General features: G+C 37.4%; 1 protein-coding gene across 6 annotated transcripts in view; it reads right to left on the minus strand.

Annotated features, from left to right (window-relative positions):
• Positions 1 to 968: 968 nt before the first annotated feature.
• golga3 (golgin A3) overlaps positions 969 to 16,561 on the minus strand; it is a 28,886-nt gene continuing 13,293 nt past the window's right edge. For all 6 annotated transcript variants that reach the window (XM_004910570.4, XM_004910571.4, XM_002931878.5 and 3 more), the window contains 16 exons: positions 16,398 to 16,535; positions 14,986 to 15,147; positions 14,400 to 14,768; positions 14,155 to 14,232; positions 13,675 to 13,938; positions 13,121 to 13,215; positions 12,655 to 12,871; positions 10,444 to 10,587; positions 9,083 to 9,280; positions 7,685 to 7,801; positions 7,063 to 7,202; positions 6,666 to 6,798; positions 5,180 to 5,302; positions 4,576 to 4,740; positions 4,127 to 4,290; positions 969 to 3,878 (listed from right to left, as the gene is read on the minus strand). In XM_004910570.4, the coding sequence (XP_004910627.2) occupies positions 3,683 to 3,878; positions 4,127 to 4,290; positions 4,576 to 4,740; positions 5,180 to 5,302; positions 6,666 to 6,798; positions 7,063 to 7,202; positions 7,685 to 7,801; positions 9,083 to 9,280; positions 10,444 to 10,587; positions 12,655 to 12,871; positions 13,121 to 13,215; positions 13,675 to 13,938; positions 14,155 to 14,232; positions 14,400 to 14,768; positions 14,986 to 15,147; positions 16,398 to 16,535 (2,703 nt within the window). In that variant the 3' untranslated portion in view covers positions 969 to 3,682. The remainder of the gene's footprint in view (positions 3,879 to 4,126; positions 4,291 to 4,575; positions 4,741 to 5,179; positions 5,303 to 6,665; positions 6,799 to 7,062; positions 7,203 to 7,684; positions 7,802 to 9,082; positions 9,281 to 10,443; positions 10,588 to 12,654; positions 12,872 to 13,120; positions 13,216 to 13,674; positions 13,939 to 14,154; positions 14,233 to 14,399; positions 14,769 to 14,985; positions 15,148 to 16,397; positions 16,536 to 16,561) is intronic.

Genomic DNA, 16,561 nt, shown 5'->3' on the forward strand with positions numbered 1-16,561 from the left:
TGGTGCCTGGAGGAACATCTGGTGTGCAGATCCGCGCAGAATTGAAAAGGTGCACGATGCACTGCCTGTTCATCTGGTTGCGCAAAAAGGAGAAGGACCGGCAGGGGGAGAATGGAGCTAATTTTAAAAATGCACTCAAGGCTAGAGAGCGCCCCCCTGCCCATCGATTTTAAACGGTGCCCCAGTGAAGAGAGGAAACACTGCACTCTTAAGGTGTTGGTGCTGGTTAATATGAGGCAGAGGTCCAGCCAGGAGGAACCATAGGAAGAAAAGGAGGAGCGGGCCCCTGGTGCCCCATGAAAAGTCTGAAGGGGGGTGGGAGAGGGGTCCAGTGACTGCCCTGTGCTCACCTGATGTAGGATGTGGTTTTCTTCGTGTGAGGGAAAGGAGAGATGAAATATAGCTGGATGGTCACATGTAAGACATCCTGCTCAGTGTCTTGAGCATCTCCTGGTGTCAGTATAACTAATTATGTCCTAACCTCTTAGGACACAACACAAACTGATCTGGACTCTGCCTGCTGGGGGTACAGCCAGTGGAGGAGCTAGTTCCTTTCTTTTTTTGTATATTGTGTCCTGCCTCCTAGTGGTACCAGCTATACCCCACTCTCCCTGTGTCCCCTAAGCAGACAGTGAAATATATTTTTTTACTTTTCTAATTATTTTTGAATGATTATTTGTATGAGGCTGTTTAAATGCCCTGCATGTACATCTGGTTGCCTGCAATGGACTTCTGCTATTTTCTGCCTTTGGCGGCAGTCAAAACATTCCATGTGACATTGACCTAACAGTTCTAGGTCAATACTTGCTGGTTATTTTCTATGAGAGCCTGTGTGCATAGAAGTGTACATTGGAAACTATTGTGGAATATAGTGGTTGCCAAAGACTGATTTAGCGTTTATGCATGGCACATACACATTGTTTGGCTGTATTTTTTACTCTGTATTAAACATACACAGAAAAATAAGATACCTTATTACCAAAAATATTTTATTGCACAAAACCTTGAAATATTTCTTATGCACATATCATTGTATCCACATGCTTTACACTGCAGTATAATAATATGTACAGGTGTCAACCAGTTCAAACAGCGGAAAATTGTAGTAATATAGTTGTTTATAGTAAAATGTTGAATTTATCAATTTGTTTTCTTTCTATAAATAAAACCACAGTTAAACAGCGTGTAAAGGGTTGAAGTATTAAAGCAAACCAACAGGATGTCAGTAAAATGCCAAAGGCTCTGAACAGTACAATCACTAGGCCACTGAGATTCTCTTAGCCAGCATGTTGCTTTATCTGAATGCAGTTTAAAAATGTTCCTAAAAAGAGTAGAGAGAACACTTATAGAATCATCCACATCTTCCTGTTGACTTAGGCAGAGGGCAAACAGTTAACCGTTCTAGCCAGAATGCCTGTTTTATAAGTGAGATTGTGTATTTATATGCCCAAGGAGGTTCAAACTGTTGCTTCAGTCACTGAATTCTGCTTGCTGACCCATCACTTTTTTTTATAGACTAGAGTACCAAAAAGTAATATATGACAACACCATAATAATTGACACAAATTATTACTAGGAATAATATTCTTCATTGGAATAAAGGTTACAAAAATAAATAAAAAGTAACAAACTCTTCCATCTTAACAGCAATCATACAGTAAATACAGCGTCCATTAATCTAAAGCAAGGCTACCCTAAAAGATGTAATTGTAGCACAGAAACCATTATGGCACAGAAGTGCTTCACACTCTGATGGAGTTCAAAGTGTAAAGCACTGCTCTGAAACCTACCACCTCTGGCAGTTAAAGGGTAATAGTACCCTTGAATGAATTTGGTGATTATTTGGTGCTGTTGCAAGTTATAGAATTAAGGGAGAATTAAGTGGGTCATCTGATATAAATAATGTTTTAACTTAAGACAGACAACATACACGGTGACTGAGAAAACCAGTAGACACTGAAAGGAATCCCCAAGAAAACAGTCTTCAGATTCATTAAATGCACCACAGTTACACTTTTTACACAATTATTTTTTATATTCTCTAAAAGCCCATAAAATGAGGTGGAGACCACCATGTTCTGAAGAACTCTTTAATGGTGGGCTGTACAGGAATGGCCTGTACCAAATGTTCAGTACTGCAGTGTTTGTCACTTTGCCCAGTGGATTTTACATTCTAGAAATCCTTTTTACTTTACAGTTTTTTATTTAACACTGCTAAAACTTTTGATTCACCATTTTTTTCTGTTTATTTTTAATATCTTGGTAGAAATGGCAAGTTTTTTTGTTATTTGTATCTCACATATAATAACTATGCTGCTGATACTTTGTAGGAAAAGAGATCGAACAAGTTGCTTGCAAGGTCACACCAGTGTCTTCTTTTGTCAGTTTTCTTGTTTCTGTAACAGCAATTCTTCTTGGCTGTATTTACAAGTCCAGACAGGCTTTTATAGTGCAATATATTCTGAAGTGTTGTTTAATTAAGCATAAGGCATCCACTTATGGAAACTGTAGTGAACTGTACACAGTCAGATTTTAGGCAAACTGGAATATTAAGCATTTTCCTAACTACAGAGCTGCATTGCCATTCTACCATGAAGCCTCAGGTGGATCTTCGCCAGGGGAGGAAATAAGGATGCCCTTGGTAATGTTTACTGCCAGATTACCATTTTTTTTAACAGTACTTTTAGCTCTTCTAGGGTAAGCCACCTCTTTACCCAGTTCAATCATTGAAATGATGGCAACAGACCCAGATGTGCCCCTACTTAGCCAGTACTATGTTTATTCTGTTAAACATTCATTAAATACCTAATTTTCTTTTTTTGTGCTTGGCTCCATCCCCCAATAATAAAGGGAAAAGACAATTTAGACAGATATATTTTAGTTCAAGACTTTGAGTAACTTAAAGCCTTAACTAATAATTAAATACACCATTTAACTTGCAAATAATAACTTTACATACCTCCTATAATTCTCATAGAAAGTGTGTAAAAAAGGAAAGCAACTGGCATCATTTCTTTGATCAGACTTCTAATGCTTTTTTGATTAGGCTCTTATATTTTATATTTAGTTAAACAGCAGGGCAATATAGTCTATAAGTCATTAGTCAATCAGAATGTAATGTAATGTTACATTAAGAAATGTGCAAATGCATTTTACATTCAAGGACCATAAAGGAACTTCTCTCTGCATGAAAAAAATGTACAAAATTTCACAGAAAATATAAAGGGCTATAACTTAACCTCATAAATAAAATATTTCCAGGATATGTATTTTCTGTTCTAGACACTGTATTCTTTGTTATGCATTTCATCCCATTTTTCTGACAGCTCACAATTTTTTTAAACCTATGAACCCTTTAACCTTGCTGCAGAAAGAAACTTGAAAATTACCAGGGAGAGAGGACGCTGGGCATTAATGGGGATACTACTAATGGTTAATAAAATGTTTGAGCACCCCGGACCCTATTTGTAAGAACATGGGTTAAAGCTGAAGTATTATCCACTGGATGCAGTCTGGTAGTCTCTTATACCATGACTTTATGCATATTTAAGTTATGGAAGTGGATTTATTCTCAGCAACCAACATTATATAGAGAGGAACTATTTTGCACTGTGCTTTGAGTCCAAACTTCTTCTGCCCAGAAAATATAGAAGCATCTTCAAGACACAAATGAAGTGTACAGTCACTGTTCAGCAGGTCCTGGATCACAGTTATTAAGGTTTTTGTCAATTAATTGGATGCTAGCGTTGACAATGGCTTGAGAACCAGAACCATCAAGATCCTGTAGTTGACCCTCAATTTGGTTCCAGGAAGTCATAGATTCATGCACAGTTATAGTATGTTCTTCCATCTGTCGTTGGAGGCTGTCCATTTCTTGCCTGCAATCAAGAATATACAATATAATTTGACGTTAAATTCTACCTTGAATAACTCATTCCAGACAACTACTTGCTGATTACCGCTTTCAGGCAACTGAAATGCAAATCAGTGAGGGCAGTTCCTGGTGATACCCAAATACATGTGACGCTATTCCCTTAGCCTATTTTAAATGATTGCTAGGAGAGATTGCTAGGAGAATGCTCTGTAATTCAGATATACAATATAATGGCATCTTGCAGAGACTTACTTGAGCTGACGAAGACAGTTGTTTAGATTATTTAGAGGTTCTTTGCTGTTTGCTGATGAAGGTTTCAGTAATTCTTCTAAAAGTGACGCTGGTACTGGACAGTCTGGTATCTTTACTGGAGTCACTGGATTAGAAGAAGTGGCATCACCTTTAATCTCCCTTCTCTGAAGAAAAAAAAGCACTAGTTAAGAACCAAAGAAATGGCATCTCAGTTTCTGAGCACAAACTGTTTAAGGGCTGTGGCACACGGGGAGATTAAATGCCATCCAACCAGGCGAGAATGTAAATTTACGGTGGGATGGCATACGCGGCGATTTACATTCTCGCCGGTGGGATGGCATTTCGGGGAGATGAGTCGCCTGCAACAAGGGAGATTTGTCGCGGGCAGCAACAGCCCTAAGTAGCACCTGAGAGTAGGTATTAAGTGTCTTTTGTCATGTCACTGCTACCTTCTTGATCCGGCCCTGACGTAAATCAAGCTTCAGCTGCTGGTTCTGCTGCAATAATGTTTTCATGCTGTTCTTCAACTCTGCCACCTTTGTTTGTAACATGAACTTGTCCTTTTGTGTATCTGTAAGCTCCTCTCGCACAGCTTCAAGTTCAAGTTTAAGGTTCTGAAGACAAAGAGATAAGTCAAAAAAATTAGCTGTGTAGGAGAATATAAAAATAATGATATGTATTTCAGCAACTTTCACTTTGTCGGTTCATGAATGTGTTATCTAAAATATCATTGCCCTACATGGATTATTGTTAACAAAAAACAATATATATATCCAAGGAAACATTTCTTCAATAGTAGAAAATATCTGGGTAATTTTTCTATGTTACTGGTTCTAAGTATGTAATTTATGTTAACAAGACTGAGGCCACTTAATTCAGTCAAACTGGTCAACTTCCTGTCAATTAAGAAGAAAGAACAGAGGAAACCATCATTAATGCAATAGGATAAAATAGGATACGTATTGCCCATGCACCTGCTGAGATCTGCTTGTTACCTGAGATGCTCTCACCTTTTAAGCTAGTTGGAGAGATCAATGCAATTGGGAAATGTACCTGCAACAATGTCTGAACACCTTCCAGCTCCCTTTGACTACGCTGCTCGGTCATATCCAACTGCTGCCGAATACCCTGAATTTCATGCTCTTTCTGCTCCACCTGCCATTTAAGGTCCTCCACCTACAGAATAAAAGTGACAAAACATACAGCAACATGAATAAAAAAAATAAGCAGTCATACCAATAGTGGTTATATTATACCACACTAAATCTGCAGAAAAAATTATGCCAAAAGACATTTGTACCCATGCCCAGCACCAAGTCTACAAATCCTTAGCAAATGATCAGATTTTTGCTATGACAGGTTGAACAGTAAATGCAAGCTGAAGATTGGCTTATGGGCATAACTGGTTTTATTACACTATAAGACTTGCACTATACACACAGCCATCAAAGAGTAACATATTTCAATTAGCTTTGTGACAAAAAATACCAAGAATAACATTCAACTGAAACACTGTATCAAGCATCTGTACTTTAGATGGAACTTCAGAAGTAGCTCAGGTTCTTGATAAAGGGCATTCTAGAAAGCTATTCACCCTCAGGTAGTTTTCATTCAAGTAAATGGAAATAATGCTGGAAGAGAAAGACTATCAACATAATTCTCCCTCAGAGAAAAATACCCATGTCACCTCCCTAAGTGTGTTCTCCATTCATGGCTTCACATACCACTGCCTATGGCACCAAGTGGTGTCAGACAGCAGGTTCAAAGCTGAGCTATGAAGTCGGCCAAGTGTGCCTACAGAATGCGTTGGTAAATGACCGGCAAAACAAGACAATGCAATGCGGGGACTTCACTGTATTTATTACAGTGTTTTGGGGGCATGTCAAGCAGGGCTGCCATTAGAAATCTTACGGTCCTGAACAAGTTATCTGGGACCCCACAATGAACACAAGTGCATTGTACCAATATTTTTGGCCACACCCCTTGTATGCGCTACATAAAAGAACCAGCTAGCAGTGAGGTAGGTTTTACTATGAAAAATGAGATTGAACTTGATGAATATATGTTTCTCTTTTTCAACCACAGCTAGTGCGATACAAACTCACAAATCATTTTACTGAAAAGGACCCCGAAACTGCTGGGACGCCTAAGAATTACAGGGTGCCAATGGGACTTATAAACAGTTGCAATAAATGTTTATGGAAAATGTCTTGTTTCCAAAGTTTAGGTGGCCCAATGATCATGTTTTGTAGGCTAATAACTAGTTCCACTGCGGAAAAGTTTATTGTAGGTGATAGTTCATATAATTAAGTTAATAAATCACAATATTTACAGTTGATGCTACTCTATAATAAGCTGGTGGCCATGCCTAAAAATACAAACGTCTCTGGCTGATACACTTGTATGGAGGGAAATTTACCATGAGCAGAATTTGCCTTTTTGTAGTCTATTCCGTACTGTGTATGGAATAAACTACATTCCTCTTGAGAAAGATTCAATATTGATATAACTTGTCTTCAGTAGTTCTGTAGTTTCTTACCTCCTGATTGATTTCTGGCCTCTTGCTCAGTTGCTCATCTAATTCTTTCTGAAGAAGCTGAAGTTGAGACTGAGCATCTGCAAGCTCCTGCTTGAACTGTGACAGCTCCTGGGTATTCTTTTCATCTTGTGATCTAAACGATAAAAACAAAACCCTATTCAGTACCAAGAATCAGATATCTAGAGACAAAAATCCACTAACATAAGATAATTTGTCAACACAAGGTACTGGCAAAATAAAACTGGGCAGCTTGTCTCAATGGAAGGAGGAGCTGTTATTCCTGTTAGTTTCATATCAGCTTATGCCCCCCACATGGACTGATGGTAAGTAACATGGATATTACTATAGTAATATAGTTAATTAAAACTATCAAGCTGATTTCAGATTATTCACTTACTGCAATTTTTCAGCTTCCGTCTGTAAGGCCTGGATGAGCTGTTCTTTGGCCTGTAACTCTTTCTGAATCTCACTCAGCTCCAGTGCAGCTGCCCTGTAGTGTCTTCGGTTGTGTGCTGCTTCTGCCTTTGCTGCTGCTAGCTGTAGGCAAAAAAAGATAAGCTTACTTACTTACGCAGATAACAACATAAGTATTCCATTATATTTATATAGACCAGTCAACATTTTCTAAAATATCTAAAATGCATTCAAAAGTTACAGTATTATTGATTCTGAGACTCTGGGAAAGCTTGGTTAAAACTGGAGATTTAAGTAGCTGGTTTTTACAGTCCTTGTTTGAATTATTGGGGAAAAGTCACACTTTTTGATATTTCAGCAAAAAAAATCTTTTTTTTTTTTTCAATATTTTTATATGGCAAAGCAAACATGCTCTGTATTCCACTGCTTGGAAGCAAGGCATGTAGCTATTTCCAGAACAGAATAACACTGTTATAAATGGCACATATTAAAGCACCTAGGGTGCCTCAGAGTTGTTTATTTTTTGTACCTATTGAAATGGAACCACACAAAGCCTACAAAAACAGTTATGCCTCAATGTGTTAACCTCCTGTTTGCTTTTTTACCTGTTCTGTCAAACTGCTAACTTTACTTTTCTCTTTCTCCAATGAATCCTGCAGAGTCTGCACAAGTTGCTTCATTTGTCGGTCTTCCTCCTCTTTGCGCTTAAGAACAGCTTGTACCTGCCCAGAAAAAAAAAAAAGAGTAATGAAGAAAGTAGGTTTTAAGTTAAATTGTAACAATTTGCCACAATCTGACATTCTTTCTCAATATACAGTCTAATTGACTTCCAGACCCTCAAACTTCAAGACCTTTATCTAGGCCATTGATCCCCAACCAGTGGATTGTGACCAACATGTTGCTCCCCAATCCCTTGGATGTTGCTCCCAGGGGCCTCAAAGCAGGTGCTTATTTCTTAATTCAGAGCTTCATTTAGGCTGCCAATCCACATAGGGGCTACCAAATAGCTAATCACAGCCCTTATTTTACACCCTCATGAACATTTTTCATGCTTGTATTGCTCCCCATTTGAGTGTGGCTCATGGGTAAAAAAAAGGTTGGGGATCCCTGATCTAGACCATGACTTTCTTCCATAAACTACATGAAGACAACCAGCATTCAGCAACCATTCTACTAGATTACCACCTTCTGGTACCCTTAGTACTAAATAGTTTAATATGTAGGAGGTATTTTAGAGAAGTACACCTTTTACATGTTTTAATGATGCAGACTATTTATGTACACTGATCATATATAGGTGTGGGATCCAGAAGCCAGTTATCCAGAAAGCTCACAATTACAGGTAGGCCATCTTCCCATAGAGCCCATTATAAGCAAATAATTCTAATTGTTAAAAATTATTCCCCTTTTCTCTGTAATTATAAAACAGTACCTTAAACTTGATTCTAACTAAGCTGTATGAATTCATACTGGTGGCAGAACAATCCTATTGGGTTTATTTAATGTTTAAATGATTTTTAGCAGACTGGTGATCCAAATTAGGTAAAGACCCATTATTCAAGCATTCTGGATAATACACCCAATAAATGTACAGCATGAATATTTCCCAAACAAGAGTGGAATGCCAGCTAAGACTGGTTTGCTTATAGCACTACACTACAATGTTCATCTTTCCTATACCACCCAAACTGAAATCAGTATTTCTACTAAGATCTCTAAATCAATCTCATAACTCTCTTTAACTGATCAAGATGAACTCAGAGATGACTCTGGTGTAATACACAAACAGAGATTGAGTTTGCCAAAACATAACTTTTTTCAAATTATTATGTTTCCCTATTCAATTTACCCAGCTACTATAGCTCTCGGTGACACATCCTATCTATACTATACCACTTCCTCCTCTTTATTTGATCTGCTATCTCCTTATTATGGTAATTTTTACTTTATTACTAAAATATTCTTCCATAATTTGTAAAAGCAAATGTGAATAACAATTATACCTGGAGGTTCAGTTGTACCAAATCGGACTCTCTCTTAGCTAAAGCAGCTTCAAGGATATTGCTGTGCTCCCGTAATGCAGCATTAGACTGGCCAAGGCCTGCTAGCTTCCCTTTTTCATGCTCCAGCTCCAGAGTCAGTTTCTTATTTAGCTCTTCCAAACGTTTAATCTTCCTTCTAAACCCGCGTGCTTCCTGGAGCTTTCGATTTAAATGAAATGATTAATTTAAAGGGGAAATGTAAAAAACCCTAAAGATTTAAGAAAAGAACAATAGATAATGATAAAAGGACTGTGAGAGAGTTTCATAGTAGAAGTTGAAAAAGACACATGGCAATCAGACTACACCTTGATCAAAACTGTATTAGGGTAAAGACAGACCGGGCAATTAGTTGTGGCAATTTTTAAAAATCCGATTGCGGTGGCTAATTGCAGCGGTGTAAAAAATGGTATCACAAAATTTAATGTATCAACCAGTATAGTCACCTCAGGGAGAGACTTCATACAGATCACTCTGGGGCTCAACAAAAGTGTGATGAGTCAAAGTTTATTTGTAAAAGTTTCAGCCCCACTAGAAGACATTTCTCAAGACACTTTGTTCATGTTGTGAATGGGAAGGGGCCTTGTGATTAGTTTGGCCAGTGATTAGTCCCTGTATCTAGGATATTTGGCCCAGATCTACCCAGGTCCCTTAGAGTTCCAGCCTTACCTCACACCTTTACAGGACAATATGATGCTGGCCAGTTGCTAACTACCACTGTTTGCTACAATTAAGTTTATTTACCACAAGTAACTCTAGGTACTTTGCTTTTATGAATATGTCTTAATCTTATTTAGAAAAGACAGATATAATGCTTAAACCCTTTTTTACATCATGCAGACCCCTAGTTCAGTGAATTTACTGCTGATAACTACTCTCTGTACACTATAAAAAGCCTTGGCAAAGTTAAAACAAATACTACTATCAAATGTAATGCTTCCTACATCCTAAAAGCAAGTACATTTGGGTGACAAAGCATGCTGATTAGTACTTATACAGTCATTATCCAGACAATCCTGGAAAATTCTCAAACTGTTTGGAATCTGTCTGGAATCTCCACTTTGCTATACAGTAGCATAAGGAATGTCTATTTTATCTACAGTAGAGAGCCTCCTTTAAGCTCAGCTCACCTGCATCTTCCTTTGGGGTGAAAACTAGACTTTCTTAGACGTACATTAGGTTTCCATAAATATTTAAGGAACTTAACAGTTGTGCTGCCAGACTAACTTTAATAAACCAGCCAAAATATCTCAATATCAATACAGTGTACTTAAAAAAATGTGTTTCCATATAACAAGATTTTCTATTGCAATCAATGTTGTTACCTCATCTTCCAACTCTAGGACTTTTTCTCTGTACTCCTCCAGTTCCTGGCTGGTCAGGGATATAACCTCCTGTAATTCCCGTTCCAACATGGCCTTGCTATGACTAACTGTCTGCAACTCATTTTGTAAACTTTGCAGCTTTGCCTGAAAGAGAAATCAGCCTTAAACCAAGAGCATTTACTTGAAGAGACCTCTTGCAACTCTATACATAGAATACCAATACCAATCTGTCTTATTTGACAGAACACAAAAAGAGCAAGTCCCGCCTCCCAGCTAGGATATGAACCAGAAATAATTTAAATAAAGCCCATCTAGGACCTGAAGGTAATTTATAGTAAATTAGAATAATATATACATTTTACATTTATCTGCACCTCTCCAAACTGGAAAGCTGAACAAGAAGGTACATAGAGGTGTCTTAGAATATCAGTCGTTACCTCATACTAAAAGTTGTAAGGTGAACAGCTTCTTTAAAGAAAAATATTAGGGGTGGGGCTTTTATACATATAATACATTAAACAATTTTGGCCAAAATGTGAATAAAAGTTCCCTTATGTGAACAAAAGCACGTAGCGTACAAAGGCTTAGTGAAAAGATGCAGGGTTCTTCCAGCTGACTGACCTGCTTATCTGTACTCTCTTATTCCGTAAACACTACTAAAAAGATTGTTTTGTGATTTTAGACTTTTTTTCAGTGAATCCTCATCCACCTAAAGACAAAGACTAATCCATTTACATATTTCCTTAACCTAGAATGCATTTTAAACTTTACTTAATCTTTTTCTTTGTACCTTCCAATGCTTTTAAGATAACTATTTCTTTGCCTTCCAATAGTCATAAGTAAAGATATTACTTGCAGCAATCCGGCTTTTTCGCAGGAAAATGTGAAAGAAGGCAACTTCCCATTATACTGCCAGATCACAACAAGCAATGAGTTTTCCTTACTTACTACTATTTTTACCCCCACAGGACCACAGATTAACCACTGGTGACCGATCTTCCTGTGTGTCGGTATTCTTAGGATAGTGTTTCTTGGACTGCCTACAAACGTAGGCCAAGAAACAGCTGGTTTGCTGGCCTCTTTCATTTTCATTCCAAAATGTGCTCCATATGTCTGCACAGAGCCCACCACAGTGCCCATGAGTGCAGACAGAGGAGCAGCCCCAGTGTGGCACAGGGCACACATTTTGTATCTGTTCTCTAAAGTTTTAGTGTAAAGCTTTGGCCACACTCAATTAAATGTTTGCCTTAAAGGAACAGTAACACTAAAAAACACCAAAAAATTAAAGTGTATAAAAATAATTAATATATTATGTACTATTGCCCTGCACTGGTAAACGTTGTGTGTTTGCTTCATAAACACTACTATAGTTTATATAAATACCCTGCTGTGTAGCCATGGGGGCAGCCATTTAAATTGAAAAAAGGAGAAAAGGCACAGGTTACTAAGCAGATAACAGATAAGTAGCATAGATTCCCATTGTATTCTACACAGTTATCTGTTATCTTCTTATGTAACCTGTGCCTTTTCTCCTTTTTTCAATTTAAATGGCTGCCCCCATGGCTACACAACAGCTATTTCTATTAACTACAGTAGTCTTTCTGAAGCAAACACACAACGTTTACCATTGCAGGGCAACAGTACATTATATTTTGATTATTTTAAAACATTTTTATTTTTTAGTGTTACTGTTCCTTTAAGGAGGAGCAAGATTTTTAGTCTGATCTCTATTGCAGCACTAAAATGATGAAGAACATCTTGCTGCTTTCTGATTAAGCACAATTCACTAGCAAAGAAAAGTGTTTTAGATGTGCAGTTAGTGTGTTCCTACAAGATTGTAGGGTGTTAACTGAAGGACATTTTGTGCACTAGCTGGGCTATCACTATAAAACTATCACCCCAGTGGAAATCTAGAGTGCAATTTCGGGTGTAAGTCACCATGTTTTTTTTACCCACAAAGTAGGTTTTATTTCCACAATTTCAGCATGGTACTGGGCGCAAGGTGGTGGCGCACTTTCAGCAAAACTCTATCAAACAGTTTTTATATGGTTTATCTATTTATCCAGTCACCCATCTATATTTGTATAGTCCATCATTGGGAAAACAAGAAAGCTGGCAAGGGTGGTTGATGTCCTGATCAGAAGGAAAGGACTCTCTAATAAGATTGTTTCCAATGGCCTGTTTTTTTTTTCATAGAACTAATGCTTTTACCTGAAAGGCTTGGTTATTTTCTCCATCTGACAGTTGTGCTTTCACCTTGTTTAACTCTGCCTCAGTAGTTTCTTTTGCAGTTAGTGCTTCTTGCAGCCTACGACTCAATATCCCAACTGCATTCTCATATGCTTTGTGTTTGATTTTCATCTCCTTCTGTGCACTGGTCAGATCTGATCCAAGACGCTTCATTCGTTGCTTTTGATCTGTAATAGCCCTATGTGGACAAGCATTGTAGCATACTTACATTATTATTTTTTTTTTAAACATGGTTAGACTTAAATAGTAACCCTGATTATATTAGTCTGTCTCAATATAATAGTACTTTATACTGTAAATATTTTATTCAGACCCTTTTCAACGTGAAACACACACCAACATCAAGTCATATATAAAAATTGTAAATGACAGCTGTATAAGCAGATCGCCAAAGCCAATTAAAAAGCTAATAAAAAGTATTGCTTACTTTTTTGCCTCATTTTGCATCAGCTCTAATTGTTCCTTTAGTGCAGCATTATCCTGAGTCAGTGTGGCCATCTGATCCTTATTGAACTGTAATGACTGCACAAGAAGAATTGGGGGGGAAAAACACATTAATTTTGCAAGGTGTATGCAAAGTGTGAATAAAACAGTTTCCTGCTTTATTCCACTAAAATCCTTTATTGCAGTCTCCAAATGTAATCCGAACAGAAGGCGGCAGCCGATTTATGCCTACATCCATAAGTAGGTATCAGCTTCCAACATAACTAGTAGTTAGACTGTGAGCATAAGAGCATCTTTACACATATTATTTAGGCTGCTGTTAAATATCAGCAATTCCAGACATGCCTGCATATCAATGGTAGTTTCTTAGTTTTTCATGGAAAAACTCCATTCTGACAGGGAAATTGTTAATAGGACAAAAATCTGAGAAATTACAAAATTACAGAAGCAAAAAAGTACTATATTGTACTTTAGTGTACTTTAGGTAATTCAAATCATAGTTTTATATAAAAAATGGTATCATATACAGGTACCAACCTGTAAGCGACTTTCCATCTCATCCCTCTCTTTCTGTACAGCTTGAAGATTAGATTCAAGTTCTTCCATCTGTTGTTGGAGTTGGGACATCTCCTTTTTTATCCGTGTCTGTTCCACCTCTGCAGCAGAGTTCTCCCCCTGAAGCCACAGCAACTTCTGTCTTAATTCCTTGACCTCTGAATCAAGTTTCTTTTTGGTAGTCTTCAATTCACTTATAAGTTGGTCTTTGGAACTAGCATCTCTGCGATAGGCTTCTACCATCACCTAGAACCAACAGGGCTATTTTAGAACGCTAAAAAAAATTAGTCCATTAAGATGGCCTGAGCACACAAATGTAAATCTCTAATTATTACATATATCTGTGGCTACTTCTTTTATTATTAACAAGTATTTATAAAAAAAAAAACCCACATACATAAAATATATATATGTTTTACACACCTATACATAAGGATATATATTTATAGATTAGGCACTCACTTTTTGCTGAAGGAGCTGCTCTTTCACCTTCTGTGTTTGTTTTTTGATAGTAACATTATCTTTCTCCAAAGTTTCGACCTAAGAATTAGGAAAATACATTACTGATGCATAATGATGCAGAATTTGGGAATATAAAGAACCCTGCTGTTAGGTTATATTAACATTCAAATTAATTCAGTTGCTTGAAATTTAAACACAACACCTGTAAAAATTCAGCAAATATTTCTCCTGTTTACAAAAATTACCTGACGAGACTTGATAGCAAGTTCCTGACGTAACTTTTCCAAGACTTCTGCAGCAGCTTCAGTTCCCTCTTGCAAGTTCTTTACTCCATGGTCTAGTCCCTCTTGTTCCATTTTAGCCGCCTGTAAGGCCACTTCAAGGACAATCTTTTGGTTCTGAAGGTACCCAATGGTGTCATCCTTGGAAGCTGTATCGCTTTGGAGTTCCGACAGCCTACCTTCTAGCTCATCGTAACGCATTTGTAAATCCTTTAAAGACTGGTCTTTGGTGTGTAGGGCCTCTTGAGTCAGAGACAACTGTTTTAAAATTTCAAGGTGCTCTTGCTGAAGTTCTTCTAGCTGCAGGTCTCTTTGATGCAAATTGAGTTTCACCTAATTTGAGAGAATTGATTTGGCAGAGCTCAATAATGCAACAGAAATACCACTGACAGATTATGAAGCAGTATTTTCGGTTAGCCTTGTAATGCTAGGGCACTACATTAGGAATAAGATATAAAAAAATAAATACTCTTTTTGCCTCCCAAAAGCAAACAAAACCCCTGCTTTGTAAGCAGAATAATTTAAAAAGACACAAAATGATGCAAGATACCTGCTCAAGCTCACGTTCCAGAGCAACGGCAGTGTCTGCTAATTTTTGCAGCTGTTCCTTCTCCTCTTCAAAGTCCTCCAGTTTTCTTTGCAGGTCTTCTTCTACCATGCTTTTTGCCTCTTGTATCTGGTGATATGCTGCTTCCTGATCGAGCATATCGGCCTGATTGGAGCAATGCAGAGTAACATGAGAATGGCAATATTTTCAGATCTGTATAGGTAAGTCCTGTTACTAAACATAAGGAATAATAGCGCATTCTGAACTGATATTTTAGTAAAAAGTGATACACAGATATTTTATACAGTAAAACCTCAATTTAAGTACCCTGATTTTATGTGTTCCTGCAATTTACATTGTTTTTCTACAATTCATTTTAGTGGGTGATTTTCCCTGATTTTACATAATGATTTCCCAGATTTTACATAAAATATTTTGTCACAAAAACCAGATGAATTATATGCCATGGTTCTGACTGTAAACAGTCAAATCCAATTAGTTTGCACCTCATACAGTCATGCACAAATCTCTTATTACTTTATTACGGTTGTGTGTCTGAATGTCAGAGAGGTTTTATACACGTTTAACATAAATGCTGCAATGCTTAAACCTTGTTTTTAACACAGTAAATATTGTACTTTAAAGTAAAACTGACTCTTGTGCTGATATCCTTTGAGTACTTGTAGAATAAGTGGCTTTAACACATTTCCCAGATTTTATACAATTTTTTCCTGGACCCCTAAAAATAAAAATGGGGGTTCTACTGTATCATGCTATACTACAATCAGTTTTATCTGTTGTTATCCTAGAAATGTGTCCACTATGTATTCAGGAGTTTTTGAAACAGCATATTGATATAGCAAGCAGGATTATGTGCACACTACTTCCATCTGCTGAAGTAGCTGGGCAATGAATTATATGGGTACAGGAGGATTTTATTTAACACTAAGGGGCAGATTTATCAAAATGTGAGTTTAGAGCTTAATACATAAAAACTCAGCCACATTCCTATAGGATTTTTAGAAGCGTATTTATCAATGGGTGAAAGTTAGAACTTTTTGATAAATACGCTTCTAAAAATCCCATAGGAATGAATGGAACATGGGTGAGTTTTTATGTATTAAGCTCCAAACTCACATTTTGATAATTCTGCCCCTAAGTGCTGGACTACTGACTCTTTGAAAATTATTGAATTACACTGGGACTAACAAGACTGGCATTAAACCTGGCTTGGGGCAAAAAATTGCCCTCTTTTCAGAAGGCAAGCAAGCATACAGGGACTGGAAGAGATTAATGGCTACTTTTTTGTAACAATGCTCATGGATCTTTTTTCTGCATCTGTCTATGCTAAAACTATTTTAATCAAATTGACAAAAAGAAAACAGGTAAAAAATTATACAGAAATTAGGACTTACCTCAATATGCTGAAGCTGTGTAGCAATGCGCTCCTTCTCCTTAAGAGATCTGTGCTGTGTTTCTGTTAGCTGGTGCGAAAGGGTCACATTTTCTATTTTGAGGTGCTCAAGAACACCAGCTTGGGTCATCTGCCCTGCCTAAAGAAATGAAGTTTGATATTGGC

The sequence above is a fragment of the Xenopus tropicalis genome, chromosome 1, assembly GCF_000004195.4.
Source record: "Xenopus tropicalis strain Nigerian chromosome 1, UCB_Xtro_10.0, whole genome shotgun sequence".
Classification (NCBI taxonomy): domain Eukaryota; kingdom Metazoa; phylum Chordata; class Amphibia; order Anura; family Pipidae; genus Xenopus; species Xenopus tropicalis.